Genomic DNA, 22,423 nt, shown 5'->3' with positions numbered 1-22,423 from the left:
AGCAGTCAATCCAGTGCATCCTTTATTATCAGCTGATACATAATTACTGCTCCATGCTGAGTATTTTCCCGGCACATGATAGCTTTCAACTCCTCAGCACAAACAACCAAATAATTGGTGCTATTATGTCGGATACAGGACTATTCCTCTCTGAGGGGTGATATGGAGGGGGGTTACCATTCACTATGGCCTTTGCATTTTCAGCATCTGTTGATTAACTCCTTACCATGCCCTCTTTCATCAGTCTTGAGGCATGTCGACAGCACCTTAACATGGTCAAGAATGTGATAGCTTGGAGATTTCCTTTTTCAAAGTTTAACCCTGGGACCAGAAACATCCCCAGTCATCTGACGTGTTCACAAGGGATATCAAACAGTGCCGAAAGCACAATCTATTTCTCTTTGAAAGTTTTGTAAAGTTTTCTCCTTGATTATTGTTTTAAAATGACTTGTCCTGGAAGAGATAGTTTCTGATATAAAACTATTTCATTCAACAGCTTGTGGTCTCAATAAGATGTGTGTAATTCCAGGAAGCAGAACAAAAGCGGGCTATAAAGGCAGGTTGCTAAGGGGAAACTATATTCAATCATCACTTTCAGGAGGCCAGATTCGGTGTGACTGTGAGGGCAGGAGAAACCTGGAGTGAGCGTGGTGACGTGGGAAGACGGTGGGCTCTGGAGCCAGACAGATCTGGATTGGAATCCAGTTCCTCTGCTGATGAGCGGCATGACTTTGGGAAAGTCACTTAACTTCCCTAAGCCTTGATGCTCCTCATCTGAAAAATAAAGCTACTAATGCCTATTGTACGGGGCTGTTAGGAAGAACAGATGTCTGACACAGGAAACACCTGGTACTCATAGGGGCTCAGGTTGTTAGTTCTCTGCTTTTTGTCCTGGGTGCAAAAAAAAAAAGAATAGAAGGTGGTTTGCTACAAGCCACTAGCTTGTAGCCATATAATTCCACTCACTGTAACTAAGCCTCCACCTCTTAATTATAAACATAGGTAGATTTCAGCCCGGAATCACTATGGAGCCGAATTCCTATTGGCGGTTCCCACTGCCCTGAAGGCTTTCCCGCTGCCTGGCTCTCCTCTAGGATTCCCCTCCCCCAACCAACTTCCTATGATTCAGCAAATAGAGGGTGAACTCTCCGCAGGTACTGTACTTTGGGTGGCTGGTACCTGTACTACACTAGTTATTAAACGTCTCCCTGTATGTAAAAGGGAGTAAGAGTTGGGAAATTGGAAAGACCTATCAAGACCTTTCTCCAGAGACTCTCTTATTCAGAAACAGAAGCCGGTGGCTGTAAAAAGAATGAAAACTTCTATGCTCTGACCCCAAAGAGGTGCTAACACCTGAAGTCAGAAGCCACCCACTCAGTTCATTCTTTATCTTTTTGAACGCCTTACAGAGGAGGCATATACAAACAGAAAAGTGCAGGCATTCGATGCATTCCCACAATGAACACACCTGAGTTACAAGCACCCAGATCGAGAAACTGACACAGTACCAACGCCCCAAATGCCCCCCTGCTTCCTTCTAGTCACTGATGCCAACCAAGTGTCACCGTGAAATTGACTTCAAACACCATAGATTAGTTTACTCTGTTCTTGTACATTATGTAAGTGGAATTCCACAGCCTGAGGGCCAAATCTGGCCTGCCACCTGTCTAAGGATACCCTGGCAAAGTACGAATGGATTTTGCATTTATAAATCTTTGAAAATCACGCCAAAAGAGGAATAATATTTCACAAGATGTGAAAACTATACGAAATTTAAATTTCAGGGTCCATAAATAAAGTTCCATTGGAACACGGCCGTGCTCAATTTCATTTACATATTGTCCTTCACTCCGCAACAGCAGAGTTGGTTACAACAGAAACCATATGACCTAAAAAAACAAAAATTCTGAGTACATGACCTTTTACAGAAAAAGTTTGCCCACTTCAATTTGAGTGCGAGGCATTCGTTGAAATACGAAATGCATTTCTTTGGGGTTTATCACTAGGAGTGAAATGGCAGGGTCATAGGTATATACATGTGTTCAGCTTTAGTAGACACTGCCAAGACGTTTTCCAAAATATACATTCAGTTTTAAGAGAAGAGCTAAAACCTGGAGCAGAAGCCATAATCTCAGTGTTAAGAGAGGCAGGGAGAATTACAGGGTGTTTACCTGATCCAGAATTAAACAAATGATTAGAAACCATCGGGACTTTTTGAGTGGAGAGTGAAAATATCAGAGTTCTCTAGGTTTACATTTCCTTTCATTTTTACTCCATGCACACTCTTTAAAAATATAGTCCCCTTTAACGTTGCCACACTCTGCAGAAATGGACAAGAGTGGAGAAGTCACGCTTCTGTTCAGGATCCCACAGTAGAGACTGTGTCATTCAGGCTACATCACAAAAGCACCACCATGAGCCCTCCGGGTAGCTTACCCGAATTGCAGACAAAATACCAGGAAGATATTAGCAACCTCCTGCTTTTATGCTGTCCTAAGTTTAAGCATATACGCGGGCAGCAACTACGTTACCCACACCCAACCTCCAAAGCAGCCACCAAGAGGCTGAACCCTGGGCCTTCAAGGCTAAAGAGCACGACGCAGGCAGGGCACCCTCTGTCTTCGAGCCGGGAGGCTCTCAGGTGACGCTGGCTACCTTCCAAAGACACTTCTTTGGAGTCATTCCCCCATACACCTGCCTTGCATGTCAAATAGGATGTATGTCTTAGGTTCTTTCAAATGACATATTTCCTCTTAGAGGGGAATTGCTTCCGATTGTTTAAGAACCACATTCATCACGAAAGGGATTCATGTCAACGGTTTCTGTCTTAATTGCACAATCTTGTTGACTTCTGAGTTAAGCAGCCTCTTGAATGACAGCAGAGCCTCATTTCCTGCTGGCAAACCCCGCCAGCCAGGGAGAATCAAGGACAGACACAACGCCGACTACAGGACTCAGGGGTGGGAAAGCCTCTCTCCCTCCACTTCTCCCGGGACCATGAGTCTGCCATTCCAGGCCGGCACCTTCCCACAGTAGAAAACAGTGTCCTGTGGAATGTTTCTGCTGGGCCTTCGAGTGAGTTAAACTTGGCCTGTCCTGGGAGAAAACCCAAAGTCCTGGTGGCCCTCTGGAGACCGGCTCTACAGTTCCCTTAATCAAACCCTCCGTTCCCTTTTACATGCAGAAAAGCAACACTGGTGTTTTAGCAGAGGTACGGAGTCACTTCTCAGCAAGAGCATAAGCTTTTTGTCCATATGAAAATATATACATAACACATACATATATAAAATAGATGTCATTTCCCCTGGAAAAGGAAGCTTGCCAGACGTTGAGTGCAGCCATGATACAAACAGTACAGGCTTTACAGTCAGATGAGTGAGTTCAAGGCCACTTACGGCTGGGCGAGCTTGCCAGTCTCCTCCCTCTTATAATCTCAGCTTCATCATACCTCAGAAAACGAGGATAATAATAACACCCACCTCAAGGGGTTGCAGGAAGGATCAAACGAGGCGTTTGTGAATAAAAACGCTTTGTAAACTGTAAAACATCGCACAAAGAGGTGGAGGGAGGAAGCTACCTCTTATCTTCCAGTTCCTCATTCACCTTTAATTAGTCAGGTCTTTGAGCCAGTGCCTCTGCAGGTAAAGACCAGCAGCCCACCATAATAAGGACCTCGGTCGATTCAGCACTCAGCTGGCAGCTATCAACTGCCTGTCTATTAACAGCCAATTAGCTGGATGGCTTAATTAATCCATGGAACACGTGGTCTGATCTCCCCAAGATCCTGGAAAATGAGCCTGAAACAGATAATCCATGGACGACATGGTCCGATCTCCCCAAGATCCTAGAAAACAATGAGCCCGAAACACGGGCGCCAGCTAATTTCTCAATGACCATCAAGGAGTTTGGCGTCCATTATGCCTGTGCGTTGCAGCTGTGAGCGATGGGAGCATAAATATTGATTGGCTCAGTCTCTCTGTGGCTGGCGGGGTGGGGAATTAACGATTAGAGCGTTCTCAGAGGAACAACAGGAGCTACATAAATCCTCAGCCTGGACCATTAGGGGAAAAAAAATCCTAATTTCCAAACCTTAGTGAGGACAGAGGAAAGGGACCGATGGCCTCTTGGGAGACAGCTTGTCAAGATGGGGCGGTCCTACCTGCTCTGTAGATGTTACCCACGCTTTCCTGGCTGGGAATGAGATGCAAATTGGGTTTAAACAACGGGATCATTAGAAAAGAGGCAGCTGGTGGTGGTTCTCTTCGTCTGGGCACTCAGATCCCGTGGCAGGAACATGTGCGTGTGCTGCTCGCCCTGCATTTCCTTGAAAGATCTCTGTAGTGCTCACAGTTAAGAAGACAAGTGACATGAGGAGAATTTAATTATTTTTTTCAAATGCCTAATCTTGTCTCCAGGAAATGGTATGCAGAAGAGACTTTGTACTTGAAATTGGCATTGTCCGGGAGATAGTGGTCTGATGGCTCCTTAATTCCTGCCATGAGGGCTCATGCTGATATAAGAGCATCCGAGCAGAATGGCTCAGGATGGCCCAGAGCGGCTACTTCCCTCCTTCGGAAAGAACGGCCTTTGTGTCCAGAGCAGCAGCGAGATAGGCTGCTCCTGACCTTGGTCAGTGCCTGCAAGGAAGTACTGGGCTCCTGCACCTCCAGACTTCTTCCCAGGGCTCCTGACCAAGTGCCCTGTGCCTCTCTGCTCTGGGGCCCCCTCGCTTTCCAGGAGATGTGAGTAAGAGGAGGAGGAAGAATGATGAAGGGAGGAGGGAAGCGATGGAAAGAAAAGCAGGAGGAAAGAGGACTCCCTGAGTGGCACATACATTCCTCCCGTCACAGAGATAGATCTCTTCCTCGCTCTCCCCATTAGCTTCCTAGTGTTCATTAGGTCCTGTGATGACAGCAGCTGCTGCCAAATGCAAAGGCTGCTGCCCCAGAAGGTCATCTCAGGCCATTTATTCTGAAATACCAAAATACCAGAGCCAGCAAATTTCAGGAGCTTCTGCAGAATTCCCCAGGGTGCCAGTGTACATGTGTGTGCATGCGCGTTCTTCAGTATCCCAAAGGGGTTCTTTCTTAATCAGTTCAACATCTGAGGGCTCGGAAACTGATTTATCTTTTGGTTAATCGAACATTTCTGGTAAAATAATTAAAAGACAAGTAACAGACACAGAGTATCTGTGGTATAATTACTTAAAGCCACGAGGTCTCACTTCAGAATTATTCACAATTAATCCAAAATGACTCAGACTGCTGGCAAGGCAAGTGGGAGACAGGCAGTGCTGTAGCATGCTGCTCCCATTTCGCAGTTGAGGAGACTGAGCCCGGAAGAGACTATCTGAGTTATCCCCAGCACTGCCAATGGCAGAAAGAGACACCCAGGTTGCCACATATATAAGAAAAACCAGAAGGTGAAATCACACTTGATTATGACATCATGGGAGCTGCCAGGAGAGGGCTGGGCTCTCCGTCTTTCGACCCTGGTGAACAGTGTGAGTCTCTGAGGTCCAGACAAGGAGGAAGGCTGACCACCCAGCTCAGGGTCACTGCGGGCAAGTGGAAGAGGCAGCAGCCAGCTGTAGAGGGCACTGGGCATGTCAGATTCACTTCCCCAAACAGACGGTGGGTCCATAATGCTGGTCTCGGGTAGAATGTGCAAAAGTCATGACAGGGTTCACAGACGCCCCCAGAGAGAGGAGCTGGGGATTTGTCCCTACTTTCTCATTCAGATTCTTTTCCAAAACAAATGCATCGGGGACTTTGAAATGCTCTGGAAGAGTGACAAAACTAAAAACGTTAGAAATTAAACAAGGGCACAGAAACACATTTCTTCAACTTCAAAATGTGTTCCTGGGTGCCTGATAATGCATAAGACTGTTTTGGAAATTTGGGATGGGAGAGGTGTGGGAAAGGATGCAGGCAAAGGCGGCAGACAAGATGGCATGTGAACCTGTCCCTGTAAAAATCCCGGGCCTTAGGCATCAGCCAACGGCAGCCTCATTCTGTCCCTGTTCAGTTAATAAATGACCTCTGATGACTGGAAATTAACACTTTTAAATGATACAAACAGATGAGCAACCTTGGAAAAGGGTAGTCTCTAGACAGGCTGGGGAAGCTTGTGACAAGGACATTAATTTCTCTTTCTTTTCTGGTTTTGCCCCTTTGTCTTCCCTGATTTGAGCAGATATCATTCTGTGCCTCTAGAAAATTTTGAGACAGGGATTCCTGGTCTTTGCTTCCAAAAATACCAGGCCACTTAGGGGAACAAGGGTTTAGGAGGAGAGAGAGAGAGAGAGAGAGAGAGCGAGGGAGCTCCCCAGACTGACTCAAAGAGGTTCCCTTCGAATAGATCTGTGGGTCCCTGGGACAGGGCCTGGGGGAGAATGCCAGCTGGGAAAGCAAGCAGGGACAAGGGTGCAACCCAGGGCAGGCCAAAAATGACCCAAGGAGGAGAAATTCCCATCAGCCTGATGGGACTGAACAGGGCAAGAGAGGAAGTACAGGGGAGCTCAGCGTTTTGGGGTTGGTTTGTTTTTCTAAGTTCGTTGATATCTAGAAAGCAAAAGCATGCTATTTCTTGAATACCTGAGGCTCCAACCTTCTAGTCTCATATTTCCCAGCTTCTCACAGCAGCCATATCTGGCCCACAAGGCAACACCATCCCCGCCACCTTCTCCAGGAACTGCCTTAGACGGGAAAACAGCACAGCGTCCAGCGCAGGCACCAGCACACACAGAAATGAATGTTCATGAAGGATGAACGTTCATCTGATAATGAGCTATTTCTGGTCATGCCAGAGTCAAAATTCCCTGGACAGTCTAAAATACACCCACTGAGCGTCAGCAGATTATTAGGGCCTCTCTCTAAAATTGATGAATTTTTTTTAGTGGGAGAAATTACCTAATAAATGGGGAATACGATAACAGTGTCATATACATAAGGTATTTGCAATATACAAATATTACAGAAAACAGGCTTTTTCTAATAGTTTTTGCTGTATTTCTAGTACAGCACAAATACATTTACATGGGCCTGAGGCACTTTATTCAAAGCCTTTACATTTCCAATACCTTCCTCCAAAAGCACCCTCAGGCCTCAAATTCTTCTGCTTTTACTAAGCCCTAAGCCCGGGGACTAAATTTAGTTTCTTGGAAATAAGAGACAAATTTGCTGGGTTTTTGTTTTTTTTTTAAATTCTGCCAGTTATTGTATAATTCTCCAAGAAGCAAACAAATGATAGGGGAGAGAAAAAATGGAAACATTTTTCAGGTCCTTTTTTTTAGTGGTACAGTATTTATTGCTAAAATACAGTTTAAATTAAGGCATCAAGCTTGTTACAGGATTTTCAATTAGGAATTAGAGCTTTGCTGAATTTGGGGGTGGGAAACCCCATAAAAAATCAAATCAACATTGAAAAGTCAAACTTAAATCTTTATTTGAGTTATTAATAGAAACAGCCCTTCTTGAAACTAAGGAAAAAAATCCAATTAATTTTCTTAAAGCTGGAGTGCAGCTTGGCTTCTCCATTATCACTTGGATTGTGACAAAGCATAGGTTTTATTTTATTATCAGGCTCACTTTGGAGATCCCATTGCCAGGTGAATGAGGATGTTCCCTAACACGGAGGAAAGGGGAATAAGGGTCTAGTCCCCAGCGAAGGCAATTGGCTGCATGGAATCTACAAGTTGGGAAGTCCCCAGCCCAGGAGCCCTCACCATAGCCCTCTCTAGTCCAATCCCTCCACCATTTCAACTTCTCTAAATATTTTTAAGGGAAGGGAGCCCAGTGTTCTTGCTTTAGAAAATAAACTGACCCCCTCCACCACACTGGGAAGAGCCCTAGGCAGAGTCCCCCTGGCTTCAGACATGTCCAAGGCAAGAGCTCTCCCCATGACTGTGCATGAGCATTGTCTAGGAAAACCTTGGATACTGAACTCACTCAAAAACCAAAAAGTTTTCCCTACAATAGACAAATGTCCCTGGATAATTCCTACTGTTGAGGAAACAATCTCCGCCCTGGCAAATGATTCCGAAACCAACGGTGCTGCAACCGCCTGCAACCATTTGAGGCAACCCGCCAATGATGCTGCAACCTTCCATCAGACCCGCCCCACCAGGGTGCTCTCTATCCAGCCAGAGGAGCCTCCTCTGCCCCATATGACCTCCTCCGAGGGCAGAGCAGGATTCCCTCTGAAATGGTTTCCCCACAAATTACACCAACCTCCCTGGAGCTCTCCAAACGCCAGCACGTAGGGATGAAAGTGCTTGGAAAGTAGGTGGGCATCGTGCAGCTATTAACATCCCTAACCTCCCCCCATCACCCACTAGCGCAGACCCAGGCATCCATGTGGCTTGATGGCATGGAAGCAGCTCTTGCGGGAGCAGTTGCCAGAATAATCCCATTCCATTCTTGTCCTGATGCTGCCACTTAATAATAGCCTTGTTATCTTGGGCCAATTGTTTAACCTCATTACTCAATCTCATCTGCATAAAAGTATGATCTGCCTTATTGTTTGTGGTCATTGTGAAGCTTAAATGAGCTAATATATGTGAAATGGAGTGTGCGAATTTGTAAAGCATGATACAAATGCTAGATATTGTTATTTCACATGAATGCGCGTGCTCACACAGGCTTGGTCCATGAGGAACTCAAGAGGAATGAGATCATTCGGCCATATTTACATGGGGTCCACCGAACTACAAAAAAACCCAAGAGACTTGGTATTCTTCATCTAGCTCCCAAATACCACCCATCAATAGGCTGCCTCAGACTCACATGGAGCCCTTGTAAAAATATTGATTCTAGGACCTTCTACCAAACCCACAGAATCATCATCTCTGCAATAAACACAAAAACGTGTAAATTAAATGAGCTCTCCAGGTGGTTCTGACATGGAATCAGGTTTGGAAACCCACCGCACTCCTTGGGACCTGACATGCAAATTTCCTGAGTAGATCAGTCATGGGAATACAACTGTTCTAGTGCTAAGAAGGACCTCTCTTTGTCTCTCCATCCCGCCCCTCAGGTACATATACACTAAAATACAGAGGGCTGCTCATCCACCAGACACAAAATACACCCACGAATACACACAACACATATATGTAGACACAAAAAGGCATAATACAGGTGAAAAACAGGAAGAAGAAACCTACTAACAAAAAACGGTGACCGGGACTTCCCTGGTGGCGCAGTGGTTGAGAGTCTACCTGCCAATGCAGGGGACTCGGATTCGAGCCCTGGTCTGGGAAGATCCCACATGCCGCGGAGCAACTGGGCCCGTGAGCCACAATTACTGAGCCTGCGCGTCTGGAGCCTGTGCTCTGCAACAAGAGAGGCCGCGATAGTGAGAGGCCCGTGCACCGTGATGAAGAGTGGCCCCCGCTTGCCACAACTAGAGAAAGCCCTCGCACAGAAACGAAGACCCAACACAGCCATAAATAAATAAATAAATATTAAAAAAAAAAAAAAAAGGGTGACCAATAATAAGAATTACCAAGATTTTTAAAGTCTAGAGAATTCATGGTTATAAAGGATACAGAAAATGAGGGAAAAGGAAGATACTAAGACAAAGAGCAAGTGACTGCACAGCACTACGTCTGGACTTCTGACATTAGACCACTGCCCCCATCCCATGCCGCTACTCATTTGTTTGTAATTTTGCCTCAACCAGGAACTTGTGAGAGCTGCCCCCGCCAAACAGCAGGGGCGCAGTGTACTTATCACAGCCGCCCCCAAACCTAGCACAGAGCCTGGCCTGTGGCTGCATTCGATCAATGTGTGCTCAGCGCTCGCCAGGATGAGAAGAGGCAGGAAAAGAAGACAGACAAAGTGCACAAAGAAGGAAACAGATCTCTTGTCCCAGCTCCCTGGTGTAGGCTAGAATAAACAAGCTTAAGGTAATGAGGCTCAACGCAAAACAGAGAGGGTTCATGCCCCCACAGACATCATTAACCTCACAAGGAGCAGAACCACCCAGGGAAAAAGACGAAAAGCTCTCCAGATCTATGAGCTCTCCAGATCTCACTCACCTCAGACCTCTCTAGGTCTGAGGTGAGTGAGAAAATTGACCCAGTGTGATGAAGGCTGTTTGAAATCATCAGTCTGACCTCATCACTCCCCTGCTTAGTACACCTCCAAGGTCCCCTGGTACCCACAAGGTCCTACCCAACAGGACCGTTACACATCTTCCCAACCTCATCCCTGCCGTTGGCCACATGCTTTGACGCCAAACTCACCCAGCGCGCTGTGTAATTCCTCTCAGCCTGTTTGGTGCAATTAACCTCTACCTGGAATGCCCTCCCTACCTGCTGGCAAACCTACTGTTCATCCTTCTCAACTCAGTTCCCTTATGTCCTCCTCCTCCTCCAGGAAGTCCCCAGGCTCCCATGACGCCCAGCGCACTGAGCCATTGTAGCCCTCAGCACACTGTATGGTCCTGGTCTATTCCTGAGCAGATCCCCCTACTGCAGAGAACAAGTTCTGCATCTCTGTACCCACAGTACCTAGCACACTGCCCGGCACATGGCAGATCATCAATAAATGATTGTGGAATTCAATCCAGCATTGGCAAGATTCCAAAACATAAGTGACCAGAGACTTAGTTAAAAGGCAATCTCAAAGGCAACTTGATACAGTGGAAAGATCCTGAATATCGGAGGTCTGAGTTCAAATCAGTAGTGTTCTAAGGCAAGGTACTTAAAGACTGAACCGGTTTCCTAATCTATGTAATAAGGAGAATCCTACCCAACTCATACAACTACTTATGAAAAAGCACCCACTATGTACCTGGCACCTAGTAGGTGCTCTGCACTGTACTTACTGGGAGCCTCCCCTCTCTCTCCCTTCTCCCATTATTTTCTGTCTCCTGCTTGGGACCGTAAATCTTCTCCAAGGGCTTTTTCGCGGCCGCTGGAGGACCTCTCTGGACCCAGTTCATAAACGTTTCCTGGCTGGTCAGGAAACCCCCTGAGGCCTCCTTTTTCTGTGTCCTACAGCCAGGTCTGTGGAAGAGGGGACCGAGGAATAGGGGCTCTGAATAAAGGTAAGACTGAACCTTGCAGCTCCGCTCATATGAACCGACTGGGCAGGAGTTGGAAAAGCCACTTGGATTCTCATTTCCCCAACTCCCCACCAATACCAAGGCGTCTGTTTTTACAGGCTCTTTAGTGATGTTCAGGGCACATTCAATTCAACTTCCAATGCAGCCGGAGGGATCGAGGACAATTACACAGCAGGGGTGGCGAAAGGCCGGGTGGGCCCCGGCAGCAACCGCCCGGGAGGCTGCAGGGCGCTCTCCCGCGCCGCACACGCGCGCGCGGCGCACCCTCGGTCTCCGGCCTCCCCCGGTCGGGCCTGGCAGCTGAGGGAAGGAAGGAGATCAGCGCGGCCGCCCGATTTCTCGCGGGCGCCAGCACCTGCCGGCGCTGCCACCCGACCCCACCACCGGCGACTCTCTCGCGGCGTCCACGGACGGCCACCCCCTGGGCTGCTCGACCGTAGTGCCCCCGCCGCCCAGGGACCCCGGCGCGCTGCCCAAGTTGAGAGCCCGCTCTGCCCGCCAGCGCGCCCACCATCCACACCCACTCCCACTCCCACTTACACACAGAGCGGGGCCGGGGATGCCCCTGAGCTTTTTGAAATCCAGAAACATCACACTGTAGCCGCATCCGGCGCCCGGTTACCTGCTCGCAGCACCCAGACCCCCGCCCTGGCTTCCCGGGAGCCCGCAAACCCGGCGCGCGAGCTGCGCGCCCTCCTGCCCACCACTGCCCTGCGCCCGGCGCGCCGCCAAACCGGTACCTTGGGGGTCTGCACTTCAGGTCCCGCCGGCACCTCCAACTTCTTCTTGGTTACCCAGAAGAACAGCAGCACGGTGATCCAGAGAACCCCGAAGATCGGCAGCACCAGGCGGCGAGTCAGACGCCGCATGGTCCCTCTTGCCTTCTCCTCTCGGCGGCGCTGCGCCCGTGGGGCACCCCCTGGCGGTCAGGGTCGGCGGGGCAGGAGTCCCCAGAGCGCCCTGCTCCCGGGAGCGCTAGCCCCGGGATCCGGGTGGAGGGCCGGTGGGATCCTGCCAGGCGCCCCGCCCGCTTGGGGGAGAAGAGAGCAGGGGTGGTGGGCACACGGTGCCCCGAGGCGCGGCAGGGAAGGGCCGAGGGGCAGCCAAGCTGGACGCCCGCTCCAGCCGGAGAAGCGCGGTGGCCGCCGAGATGCTTCCCGCGCCGCCGCCGTTGCCGCCGCCTCGGCAGCCGCCGCGAGGAAAACTGACTCGAGCTGTGGGGAGGGAGGAATCCGAGGCTGTGCCCGGCACCCCGGTAGGAACACGACGGGGGAGGGAAGGGAGGGAGCGAAGGGGGAGGGAGGGCCGACAGACAGACCGACTCCGAGGGAGCCCGGGCAGGAGCGAACGGGGCTCTGAGAGGGGGCGCTACCGCCGCCCGCCCACCGAGGCGCCGGGTGCTGTTCTGGGGTCGCCCGCGGCGAGCCCTGGGCGCAGCTCCCGGGCCGTACCGGGATGGGGCGGGGCGGGAAAGGTGCGTCCGCGAGACCCGCCACCCCCAGCTGCGAGCTGGGATCCAAGGGCCAGCCGGCGCCAGGAGGAGCTGTGCTTGGGAGGACTTTCCGGCTCGCCGCGGGGCTCTGCACGTGGCGCTCACAGCCCGGTCCCGCCCTTTGCGCACCCGCCCTATGGGAGCTGACGCCGAGACGTTGGGCCGCTGGCGGGGCTACTGCCCCACCCGCAAGCCACGCTCCTGGCCGTGCAGGGCCAAGGCAGAGTTCAGCCACCGCCCCAGGGTGTTTCTCTGCCTGCCTGCCTGCAGGTGCCTGGCAACTTTTTCTGCTTAATGGAACGCTGAGTTGGTCTAGATTTAACTTTAAAGAAATCCTTTTAAAAATTAAGGTGTAATTATCTCCCTTAAGGGTTTTCTCTCCCTATAAGGACCAGGGCTCTGTGCTTGCAGAAAGGGGGTGGGGGATGGAGTCCAAAGCTGGGTCAACCACGTGGGGTTCTTGGAAAGTGGTTTTGGGGCAGTGGGGTACTGAGCACAGAGGGTTATCTTTCAAAAACCCCTTTCCCCAAATGCCTTCTGGAAGTGCATCCTCCTTCCTCTTGAAGATTAGAACTACTTGAGTCCAGAGGCAGAGCAAAGTCTGAATTGGATTCCCATGTGGGTCTCAGCTAGGCTGGAATGATGGTGATATCACTGGACTAGGGGTTCCTGGCCCGGGTCAGCCACACTAGCTGTGTGAATCTTGGGGAAGTCCTTTACCTTCCCCGAGCCTTAGATTCCTCATCTGTAAAATGGGGACGATACTACCTCCTCTGACAAGTGAATGAATAGTTGTGAAAGCTAAATGCAAGGTGCTGGTGTTACCTGATCATCTAATCCCTCAAAGAGAGAAAGAAAGAAACCTTGCTCTCCCTGGGGAACAGTGCCATATTATGTCTGTTGCCTGAGTTGGAGGGATGCTTATCTCATCAAGTTGCCTGGGGAGGTGAAAGTGATGCATCTACTACTGTAGCCATCATCCTCCCTGCCTCTCCCTACAGAGCTCAGCATGGGGAGGTAGCGCAGGGGTAAAGCACGGCTCCAGAATTCACTCTCCAGTAAGATGGAGTCAGCAAAAAGTGGAGTCAGAAATGGAGGAATCTGCTGGAAACCCCTGTGTTTGGTACCTTGTCTTTCAGTCACAGGGCAGTCCTTCCTCATAGCCCCAAAGTGCTCTCGGCCAGGCTATAGATGAGAAGTTTTTGGTTGGGAACAAAGGCGGAAATCAAACAGCCCAGGAAAGCTGAGCACTCCTGCCAGCCCATCTCCAGATTCAGCTGAGCTCTCAGACCATCACACAGAACCCTGGGGATGGTCCAGGATTTGCCTTTATTAGCACACTGAAAGGTTGAGGTAGGCTTCCCAGCCACGACTTTGGCTGGGCAAAGGTCCAGGTAGATCATGGTCATGGGAGGGGTGGGGGGCAGCAGCAAGAGAACCCCTGTCTGCAGCATCTTGAGCTTCCTGGATCCTTCGAGGAGCCTTACCCTGGGCCTGCAGCCTGGGGCCCGCAAAGTGCTCTGCGGCAGGCTGCGCAGGGGAGCTCCAGGCAAGCCGCTGAAGTGCTGTAGGCTCCAGGCAGGAGCTGCAGCACCGTAGTCCGCCGCTTAGCGCTTTGTGATGCTGCATCTGAGTAACAGATGGTGAACAGTTACACAACACCACCGCCAAGCTTTAGAGATGGTGCAGCACCACACCACCTGCTGCTGAGGGTGTAAGGTGCTTGGTGCTGTTTGGCATCTGGGGAAACTGAGGCCTTGGGTCTCCCATGGCAGCTCCATACAGGCCCTGTGATGCCTGGGGCAGCAGGGATTGCCTTCCAAGATGCTTGCTTCTTGATTACTATTTTGTCCTCCCTTCAAGTGGAGAAGATTCCCTGGGCCTATGAAAGCTGTGAAGGGAATCCAGTTTTGCCAAGTGTCATTACCTGATCCAGCCAAAAGGCATATTATTCTGGGTTGTCAAGCCAGTCACTGTCATTAGGGTTGAAACTGATTTCAGTTGGGACTTCAAACATTTGGAAGCCAGGTGAGTCTCCATGCAGGGTCCAGCCCTTTAAGTCTCTCCCAGCCTATTCAGGGGTCCCCCGGATAGTTAAAACTTTAATATCCACCTTAAGTAATGCAGAGCACGGTTGATCCCAGTGGGGGATTACCTATCATCGGTGATTAATCCAAGTTACTTTTTTCTCATCACAGCCTATATGGGGAGGAAAAGCTCCTAGCAAAAGATTTAACATGGCAGGAAAATAAGAAAAATAAGAACATTCTGAATTAGGACTATCCTGGTGCCCTAAAATGGATCAACCTCTGGTCTTGATAGTCTGGAGCAAATTCCTGATTTCTCGGGGTCTGTTTCCCCATTCCTAACGTCATGCCCTCTCAAAGGCCTTCCAGCTCACACGTATGGGGTTGTAACCTTCCTCGTCCCTGAATTGGGACTCTTTTTTGCCACTCCTGTCCTTGGCAAGTTCTCTCCTAGCAGCCGAAGTCATTAGAGAGCGAATTGGGTATTAGAGCAGATGTGAGTCATTCGTGTTAGTATAAAAACTGTGGAATAAAACCCATTATGGCCCCAGAAAGCTGTGTAAAGCAGCACACGGAGCCAGTGTAAGCCGGGAATGGGAGGAAGCTGTGAAGTCCAGTGCATATGCTCTCCGGTGCCTTTTGCTGTGGGTTTTCACACTTTGCTTCTGGTTGCCTTTGGCTGTCCTCCTGTCACTCTCACTCAGCTCACTGCAGAGGCTGCAGCCTTTTGTTCCTTTCGAATCCGATCCCCTGTATCCCTCCTCTCTGCCCACTGCATGACTTCAGCGAGAGTGTGTGTGTGCATGTGTGTCTTCCATCTGCATGCTTATTGGACCTGCCACCACCAGCGAGATGCCCTCTGTGCCCAGCCTAATGAGATTGTACCCACAGAGGCCCGGCAGCTTCCAGGTGAGGGCTTTACCCCTTCTGGGCCGCAGGGAAATGTAACTGAGATCAGGGCAGATTGGGGCACGGTGATGAGCTGAAACACATGCACACGGGCCCAGCACTGGCAAGGGTCTCCAGCAGCAAAAGGAGCAACAGCAAGAATTCAGAGATGTCTGTCTTTATTCCACAGTCGTATGGACACAAGTCTTTGGGCCTGATCCTGCGGCCTGCTTTATTCAAGTTCTTTATTCACCTGTAAATAATACATCAGCTCCCTTTCCCTCTGTGTTCCTGTCCTTTTTCCTTGCCACTGTAGACTCTGTCAAACTGTATGTCCCTAGTCTCCTGCGAGGCCTTTTTATAAAGTGAGTGATAGAACAGTTTAGGCTGTGTGGTAAATGAGAATGAGCTGTTACCAACCTTCTTACGTCCTCTCTCTGCCACATTGGTGCATCTTTGTCAAAAGAATAAAGCCAGCCGACTTTTCCTCTTATCTTCGCCACGTAGATGGGTGGCTTTATCTAAGGGATCTGAGACTCACCTTTCTGGATCTTTCTCCATCCATTAAACACCTCCTTTCACCATCCTACTACCCTCAACCCCGCCTCCCTTTTTTTTCTTATGTACCACGGTATAATTTGCTTCCTGGAAAGGGATTTATATCTTTGCATTTCAAAAGCCTGCTCCTTTCTTTCATTACTTGAAGTGCCCCCAAACTTTCTTTGTTCCTCACCCAAATGCCAAGTATAAAACTCACTATTGCTGCAGTGATATGCCTTTGCTGGTTGCGAAAGTGGTTTGATCTTCAGTGGTGGTGTCCTGCAGTGACCTGAGCCATGGACCACCTCTCCCCACGTAGAAAATGTAAAGTTCTAGCAGCACGAAGGGATGACCCAATTAGCTTAAAGAAAAGGAGAGGAAAATTCTTTAACCTGAATTACCTAGCAGGAAAGAGGGGTGCAGGAGCAGGAGAAGAAATGGAGGGATCCGAAGACAGATATCATTCATTCCTCAGGACCCAGAGTTCACACAGCCACGTCTGATCGCCACCTGCATCATCTTTGACAAATCAAAGACAGTCCTTCTTGGGAGGCTTAAGTTTAGAGGCATCAGTGAAAGGTAGAAGGGGGCAGGAGAGCTCAGATCCTGGAAGGAATGGAAACAGGGTGCGTCCTCTCCAATCTGGCAGGAATTTCAACAATGAGAGGAGCCAAGCATGCCCAGGGGTGGAAATGGGACAAATCTGGTTCCCAGGACAAGCGGCTGCGGCCAATGGCAGATTTTGTGATCAAGTCATTAGTGGGTGTTGCGCATTGAGCAGGGTGATTACATGCCCCAGTTTGCTTAGGGCAGTCCTGGTTTATTCCTATTTTCCTGGCATAATTATTAATAGTGCCCCCTTTCACTTTCAAGAAATTCATATTTTAGGCAATAAATTAGATGGCCACTGACATGGACAGGACGACTCCAGTGATGTCGCTAGAAAAAGATTGATGCTCTTAGGTGACAAAAGGGTCTTTGCTGTTCAAGTTCTTCTGTGGGTGTGCTGAGTTTGGGACAGACTAAATGTTCCTGTGGGGCACGATTCTGAGTGAACGATAATCAAAACATTTGTTCAAAGGAGAGACAATGTGGACAAATCTCACTGGCTTTAAATGGGAAATCATCGTGTTGCCCATATCAGTCAAAGGCTGTCTGATCCTATCCACCCAACTGAAGGAACTTTATCCACCTAGCAGCTCACACATCTCAGGAAGCAGCCAGGCTCCTGGCACAGGTGTCTCTTCAAAGGACAGGAGGTTCCTGACATCAGACTCTAATTATCCCTCCAACCCTCTCTCCCTCTACCCACATAACTCTGTGGGCCATGAATGAGTGAAATGGTATGAGATCAATGAAAACAATGAAACTGACATTCAACCTTCTTGTTGAGGACACAGTGGGAAGGGGCTGGGTCCATGTAGGACTCACAAGGAAGCAGATCATTGCCAATGAAGATGAAGCGGTACCAGAGTTTTCCAACTTCTCAACAGAAACACAAGTCCAACTTCGTGATATCGCCTGGATTTTAACTGTTGTTAACTAATTCAATTCCCACCCCCTCTCCGAAAAATTAGGTGGGCTAAATTAAACAGGTCTGCAGACTGGATCCAGCCTCCTGCTTGCCAGTTTACAACCCGTACTTCAGCGACAAATGTTTCAATAAGCACTGAGATTTCCTGTGTACCATCAGTCTACTAACTTAGAACAGATAACACCCAGCCAAGACAAAGGGGAAATAGTGGAACAGACTATATTAGAGTCAGAAGGGGCCTTGGAGACCATCTAGTTCAATGCTTCTTATTTTGTAATTGAGGAAAGTGGAGCTCAGAGAAGCTACCTGATCTATTTCCAGCAAGACAACAAGTTCATCAGTAGACCTTGCATTATAACGCATCTACCCCGAACCCCCAATTCTGCCAAGTGACACCCCTCACTAGGTTCAATAGACCAAGTGAAACAGGGAACGGAGACATTTTGGGGGCTAATAAGCCCAGAAGTTTCCAGGTAATCAGCAATCAACAGAGACATTGTACGCACAGATTCTGGGCAATTTGCTGTGAGTAATACAAATAAATACAAGCCTGTTCCCAACTCTTCAAGAAAGTGTAAGCTGGTGATTAGGATGCAGGTTGAGCGCCCAAAGATCTGGTTCATCCTCTCTGTTGAGCTTCCATTGAGTAATGATAGGAGTTCCAGGTAGAGGCGCTTCAGTCCACCTGAGAATGAGCCACATTGCAACAAGAAAGTCGTTTTTGTAGCCATACTCCTCACCTGTCTTCAGTTTCCCTCATTAAGTGCTGTGCAAATATTAATTAAACAGAGATTATTTGAAAAGTTCTTTTAGCATTTGAACTCAGCTGGGCTGCATCAGAGGATGATATTAAAATCATCCCCCTGCTGGCAGAATGTTGTTCTTTTAAAATAAAAATTCTTTCCCTTTTGCAGTTCCCCCCCTACACCATAGGCAATTTATTTTGCCCATCCTCTGGCTGTTTCACCCTTGGTGTCATCATTTTCATGAGACAACTGAAAATAATATTTCTCTTGTGCTCCAAAGAACCAAATTCCTTTTTTTCTGGTTTGATCCGGAGAAGGAGGGTTTGCGCGGTAATAGAAAAAGACACCTGATGTACAGTCCAAGCACAAATCCTCTGGGAGAAATAATGCATCTCTTGGGAAAAAGAAATAGCTCATACTTGTGAGGTAGTAGATTTTCAATTTATAATGGTTTTCCATTTCCTTCGATTGCCAGGATAACTGCATTCCAGAAAGGTTGGGCTTTCTGTATGTAAGGCAGACCTGCCTCTGGGATCTGGAAGGTAGATTCAAAAGTGATGAGTGATAAATAAGCATCCCTCTCCATCCCCCTGCACCACTGTCCCAGGGATTTGAAGCAATGCAGATCAAAGGGTTAAAATCCATTACCCAGAGAGATGGCAAAGTTCCTCTCAGTGATCTCTTCCCCCAACACTGCTCTCAGGCCTGAATTCCAAATTGATTTCCTTAATAACTATTAAAGATCTTTTAAATTAAACCGGGCATCCTCTTCCTTGGCAAACTTTTCTTGATGACATCTCTGGTTAATTAAAGGTTTAAGCTGCAAAGACGTATTACATAAGAACACGAGAAGCTGCTTTGTGGCGTGCTAATGAAGGACACTGCTGGTTCTTGCTGCAAGAAACCAGGGCTGCACCAAAGGGCAGCTCCTGGCTTCCTTTATGGTGGTGTAGGAAGTCCCAGAAAATGTTCGTAATAAAGGTAGTTGGGTGAGGGGGGAGTGTTCATTTTTCTGTTTCCCAAGGTTCAATTTCTCCTTTCAGGCATGCCGGGTAAGTGTGCATCAAGTGTTTTTCATTAAAAGCATGATTCATTTGGATCATAATTCACTGATACTAACAAGACATTTTTACCTTTTCATCCAAAATCCCTGAGGTAGGAATACACTTGGCAGTCAGAGAACAACAAACAAAGGCCTCTTTTCACCCATCAACAAAATGCAGTCACCTCTACAATAGAATGTAGCAGGTTCTCATGAAAAAGGGAAGAAAATCGTACATGGGTTTGCAATAGTAAATTGCTCTGATCCATTCACCTTCTTTGTCCTGGTTCCCTTTTTTCATTTTTTTCCCACCAGGACCCCTATTTTAAAATGATAGAACAGAGCAAGGTGTGCAGGATATCTTTAAGGAACAGAACTTTTCTTTCTGCAAAGTTAAATAGCTCTTCAGTTGGGAATCAAACCTATGACCCTGGCTTTGTGGTCACTGTGGTCTAAAATATGGGTCTCAAACCTAGACGTGCATTAGAATTACCTCTGATGTACATTAGAATTACCTCTGATGTACATTAGAATTATATCTGTTAAATCAGATGCCTGTGTCTTGTCCTAAGCCTGCTGAAATTCTGTGGGTGATGTTTCTAGGCACCTAAGTTTGGGAACCACTGGACTAGTCAATATCTTCAAGTTGAGTCAGTATCACCTCTTAGGTCTGCCTGGAAATGTTGAAGATGGTTTATTATTTCAATACTTTGGTCTTATAGATGACTCAGACAGGCAAAACAGAGCAATGGGAAATAGAACCTCACCAGTACTGCTGAGGAAAAGTGATTCCAATTCTGACAAGACACCAAGCAGGGAATTTAAAAGATTTTTCACTCACACATTGTCATTGGTCAGTGGCTCACAGCTCCACATGAGTGGGCTCAAACCATTAGAGAGAATCAGGATCACCCGGAAAACTTGTTTTACTAGTCATTTTACTATAAACATTTTTAAACACACAGGAAGTTAGGATGATAATCTACTCAACAGCCAGGCGTATAAGATACCTCCCACCAAGATTCAAAAATTAACATTTTGCCATATATTTGTGTACACACACAAGCATGCATCTATAATTGCTGAACCATTAAAAAGTAAATTACAGACATGATACAGAACACCTAAACAATAACCCAGAAACACTTCATCACAAAGTCCCCGAAATTAATGGCATCCTGGGCATAACCACAACACCATGATCACACCTAACTGAATTAAAAATAACTTCCTAAGATCATACAACACTCAGTCCATAACCAAGTTTCTAGGGAACTTCAAAACACAGAACAAAACTAAGAAGCAAACCTTGCTGGCCAGATTCCCAAAAATGTTTATTCAGGTAGGTGATGATCGTTGACTGACTAATTAAGAATGTTTGTCTTGCCAATAACTGAAATGCAGTTCACTCTTTGTACTTGAAAATTGCTTGGTGATTTGCCTGGCACTTAACAGTCATTATGTCATGTGAAGCTCTTAGCAGTGCTACTCTAAGGTAGATAGGAGCGATGAGGCAACTGGGACCAAGAATTGTTGTCACCTGCCCAGGTCCTGTAGGTAAATCTCAGTGGCAGCTTGAATTCCAAATCTGCGGTAAGGGACGAAGCACTGCCTTGAGTCTGGAACTGGGAATCCTGGTTCTCCCTCTGCTTCTAACCCTGCCTATGGGACTTGGAGCATTAGACCAAATTTCTCTGGTCTTTGATGTCTTCACCTGTAAAGTGAGGAACTCAATTGATTGTCTCTAAGATCCTTTCCACTTCAGTCTCTCTTGGATTCAATGCATTTCTTACTCCTCCTCCTAAATCCTTTACTCATCTCCATTTGGTTCTGCAGCCAATGTGTACAGGGTTTTATTGAGTCATAGGGAAATACCCACTGATAAAATGTTGATGAGAAGAGATATATTTGACAAAAGTCTTCCTGTTTGCTATGGCCAAGCATGTCCAGGTCCCTTAAACTCAAGGAGGGTGTGAACCAATATTGAGAAATTCCTTCACTAAGTCACATGGGACAGGGGATGTGTGAGGATGATTCTCTTTCTTCTGCCTGAACCGGGAAGGTGGCCCTCTGGAGAGAAGCCAGTGGGCCAGGGTGCCAAACATTTGCCTCTGATGCTGGCTGCCTTAAAGCAGCACATGTTAGAGAAAAGGGTGAATCTCTACAGAGGTGCAGGAGCCCATGTCTCCTCTTCCTCACTCCTTGAAAAGAAAACTGCAAAAATCTAAGAACACATTCCTAGCAAAGCCCACAGCTTCTAAACAGAAAGGATAGGTTCAACTAGAGACCACCCCCATTTCATTAACAAGTGACCCCGGCTTCCCTACCCTTCCCTGTATAATGAAGGCTCCAGCTGCCTTAAACCCCTGCCCGATTCACCCACATCCCCCAGAACTGTTCCACGCAGACCTATGATCTGACAGGTAAGGACCAGAACTATTTAAAATTCATCACTTGGAGGAGACTTTAATTTTATATGTATTGTGTGAATTTTTTACAACCAGACATATTCATGCATTGCTTATGTAATTAAAACTAAATAATTAAAATCTTTGACAGCTGATGGGTTTTTCTCTCTGGTCTCTCAAAGACAAAGCAATCCCCAGGGTGCAGCAAACGGCTCTGAGGTTTTCAAGGGTGTGTGTGTGTGTGTGTGTGTGTGTGTGTGTGTGTGTGTGAGTTGGAGTGGGAGGACGTGGTATGGGCTCATATTTACAGGAACTGAATAGAAATGGTCCAGTAGTGCCCAAACAACAACAATAATAATGTTTAAGCACTTACATACAGACCACGGGCACATTAAGGAGCAAGGTGAAAACTAAGGCTACCTAACCATGGCGAAAGCTGGACCAGTGGTGGGAGGTGGGAGAGAAAGATATAAAGAACCAGTTCCTCTAATTCTGTCTCTTTCCCTCAGCCTCTCATGACCTCTCTCAGAATATCCTCTGCTCGGGCTTCCCTGGTGGCGCAGTGGTTGAGAATCTGCCTGCCAATGCAGGGGACACGGGTTCGAGCCCTGGTCCGGGAAGATCCCACATGCAGCGGAGCAACTGGGCCCGTGAGCCACAACTACTGAGCCTG

General features: G+C 47.9%; 1 protein-coding gene and 1 long non-coding RNA gene across 4 annotated transcripts in view; one reads left to right on the top strand and one right to left on the bottom strand.

The window, feature by feature from the left end:
- The window catches only part of GALNT14 (polypeptide N-acetylgalactosaminyltransferase 14), a 217,240-nt gene extending 204,652 nt beyond the window's left edge, over positions 1-12,588 (bottom strand). For all 3 annotated transcript variants that reach the window (XM_082356774.1, XM_082356775.1, XM_082356776.1), the window contains exon 1: positions 11,814-12,588. In XM_082356774.1, coding sequence (XP_082212900.1) covers positions 11,814-11,942 — 129 coding nt within the window. In that variant the 5' untranslated portion in view covers positions 11,943-12,588. The remainder of the gene's footprint in view (positions 1-11,813) is intronic.
- Positions 12,589-19,851: 7,263 nt separating this feature from the next.
- Positions 19,852-22,423, top strand: part of LOC309611890 — a 489,900-nt gene continuing 487,328 nt past the window's right edge. Inside the window, exon 1 of the long non-coding RNA XR_014234819.1 lies at positions 19,852-20,439. This is a non-coding gene — a long non-coding RNA (uncharacterized lncRNA). The remainder of the gene's footprint in view (positions 20,440-22,423) is intronic.

This window comes from Balaenoptera borealis (genome assembly GCF_965194805.1).
Source record: "Balaenoptera borealis genome assembly, chromosome: 15".
NCBI lineage: Eukaryota > Metazoa > Chordata > Mammalia > Artiodactyla > Balaenopteridae > Balaenoptera > Balaenoptera borealis.
Note: the sequence above shows the minus strand (reverse complement) of the source record. Positions and strands in the feature narration are given on the sequence as shown.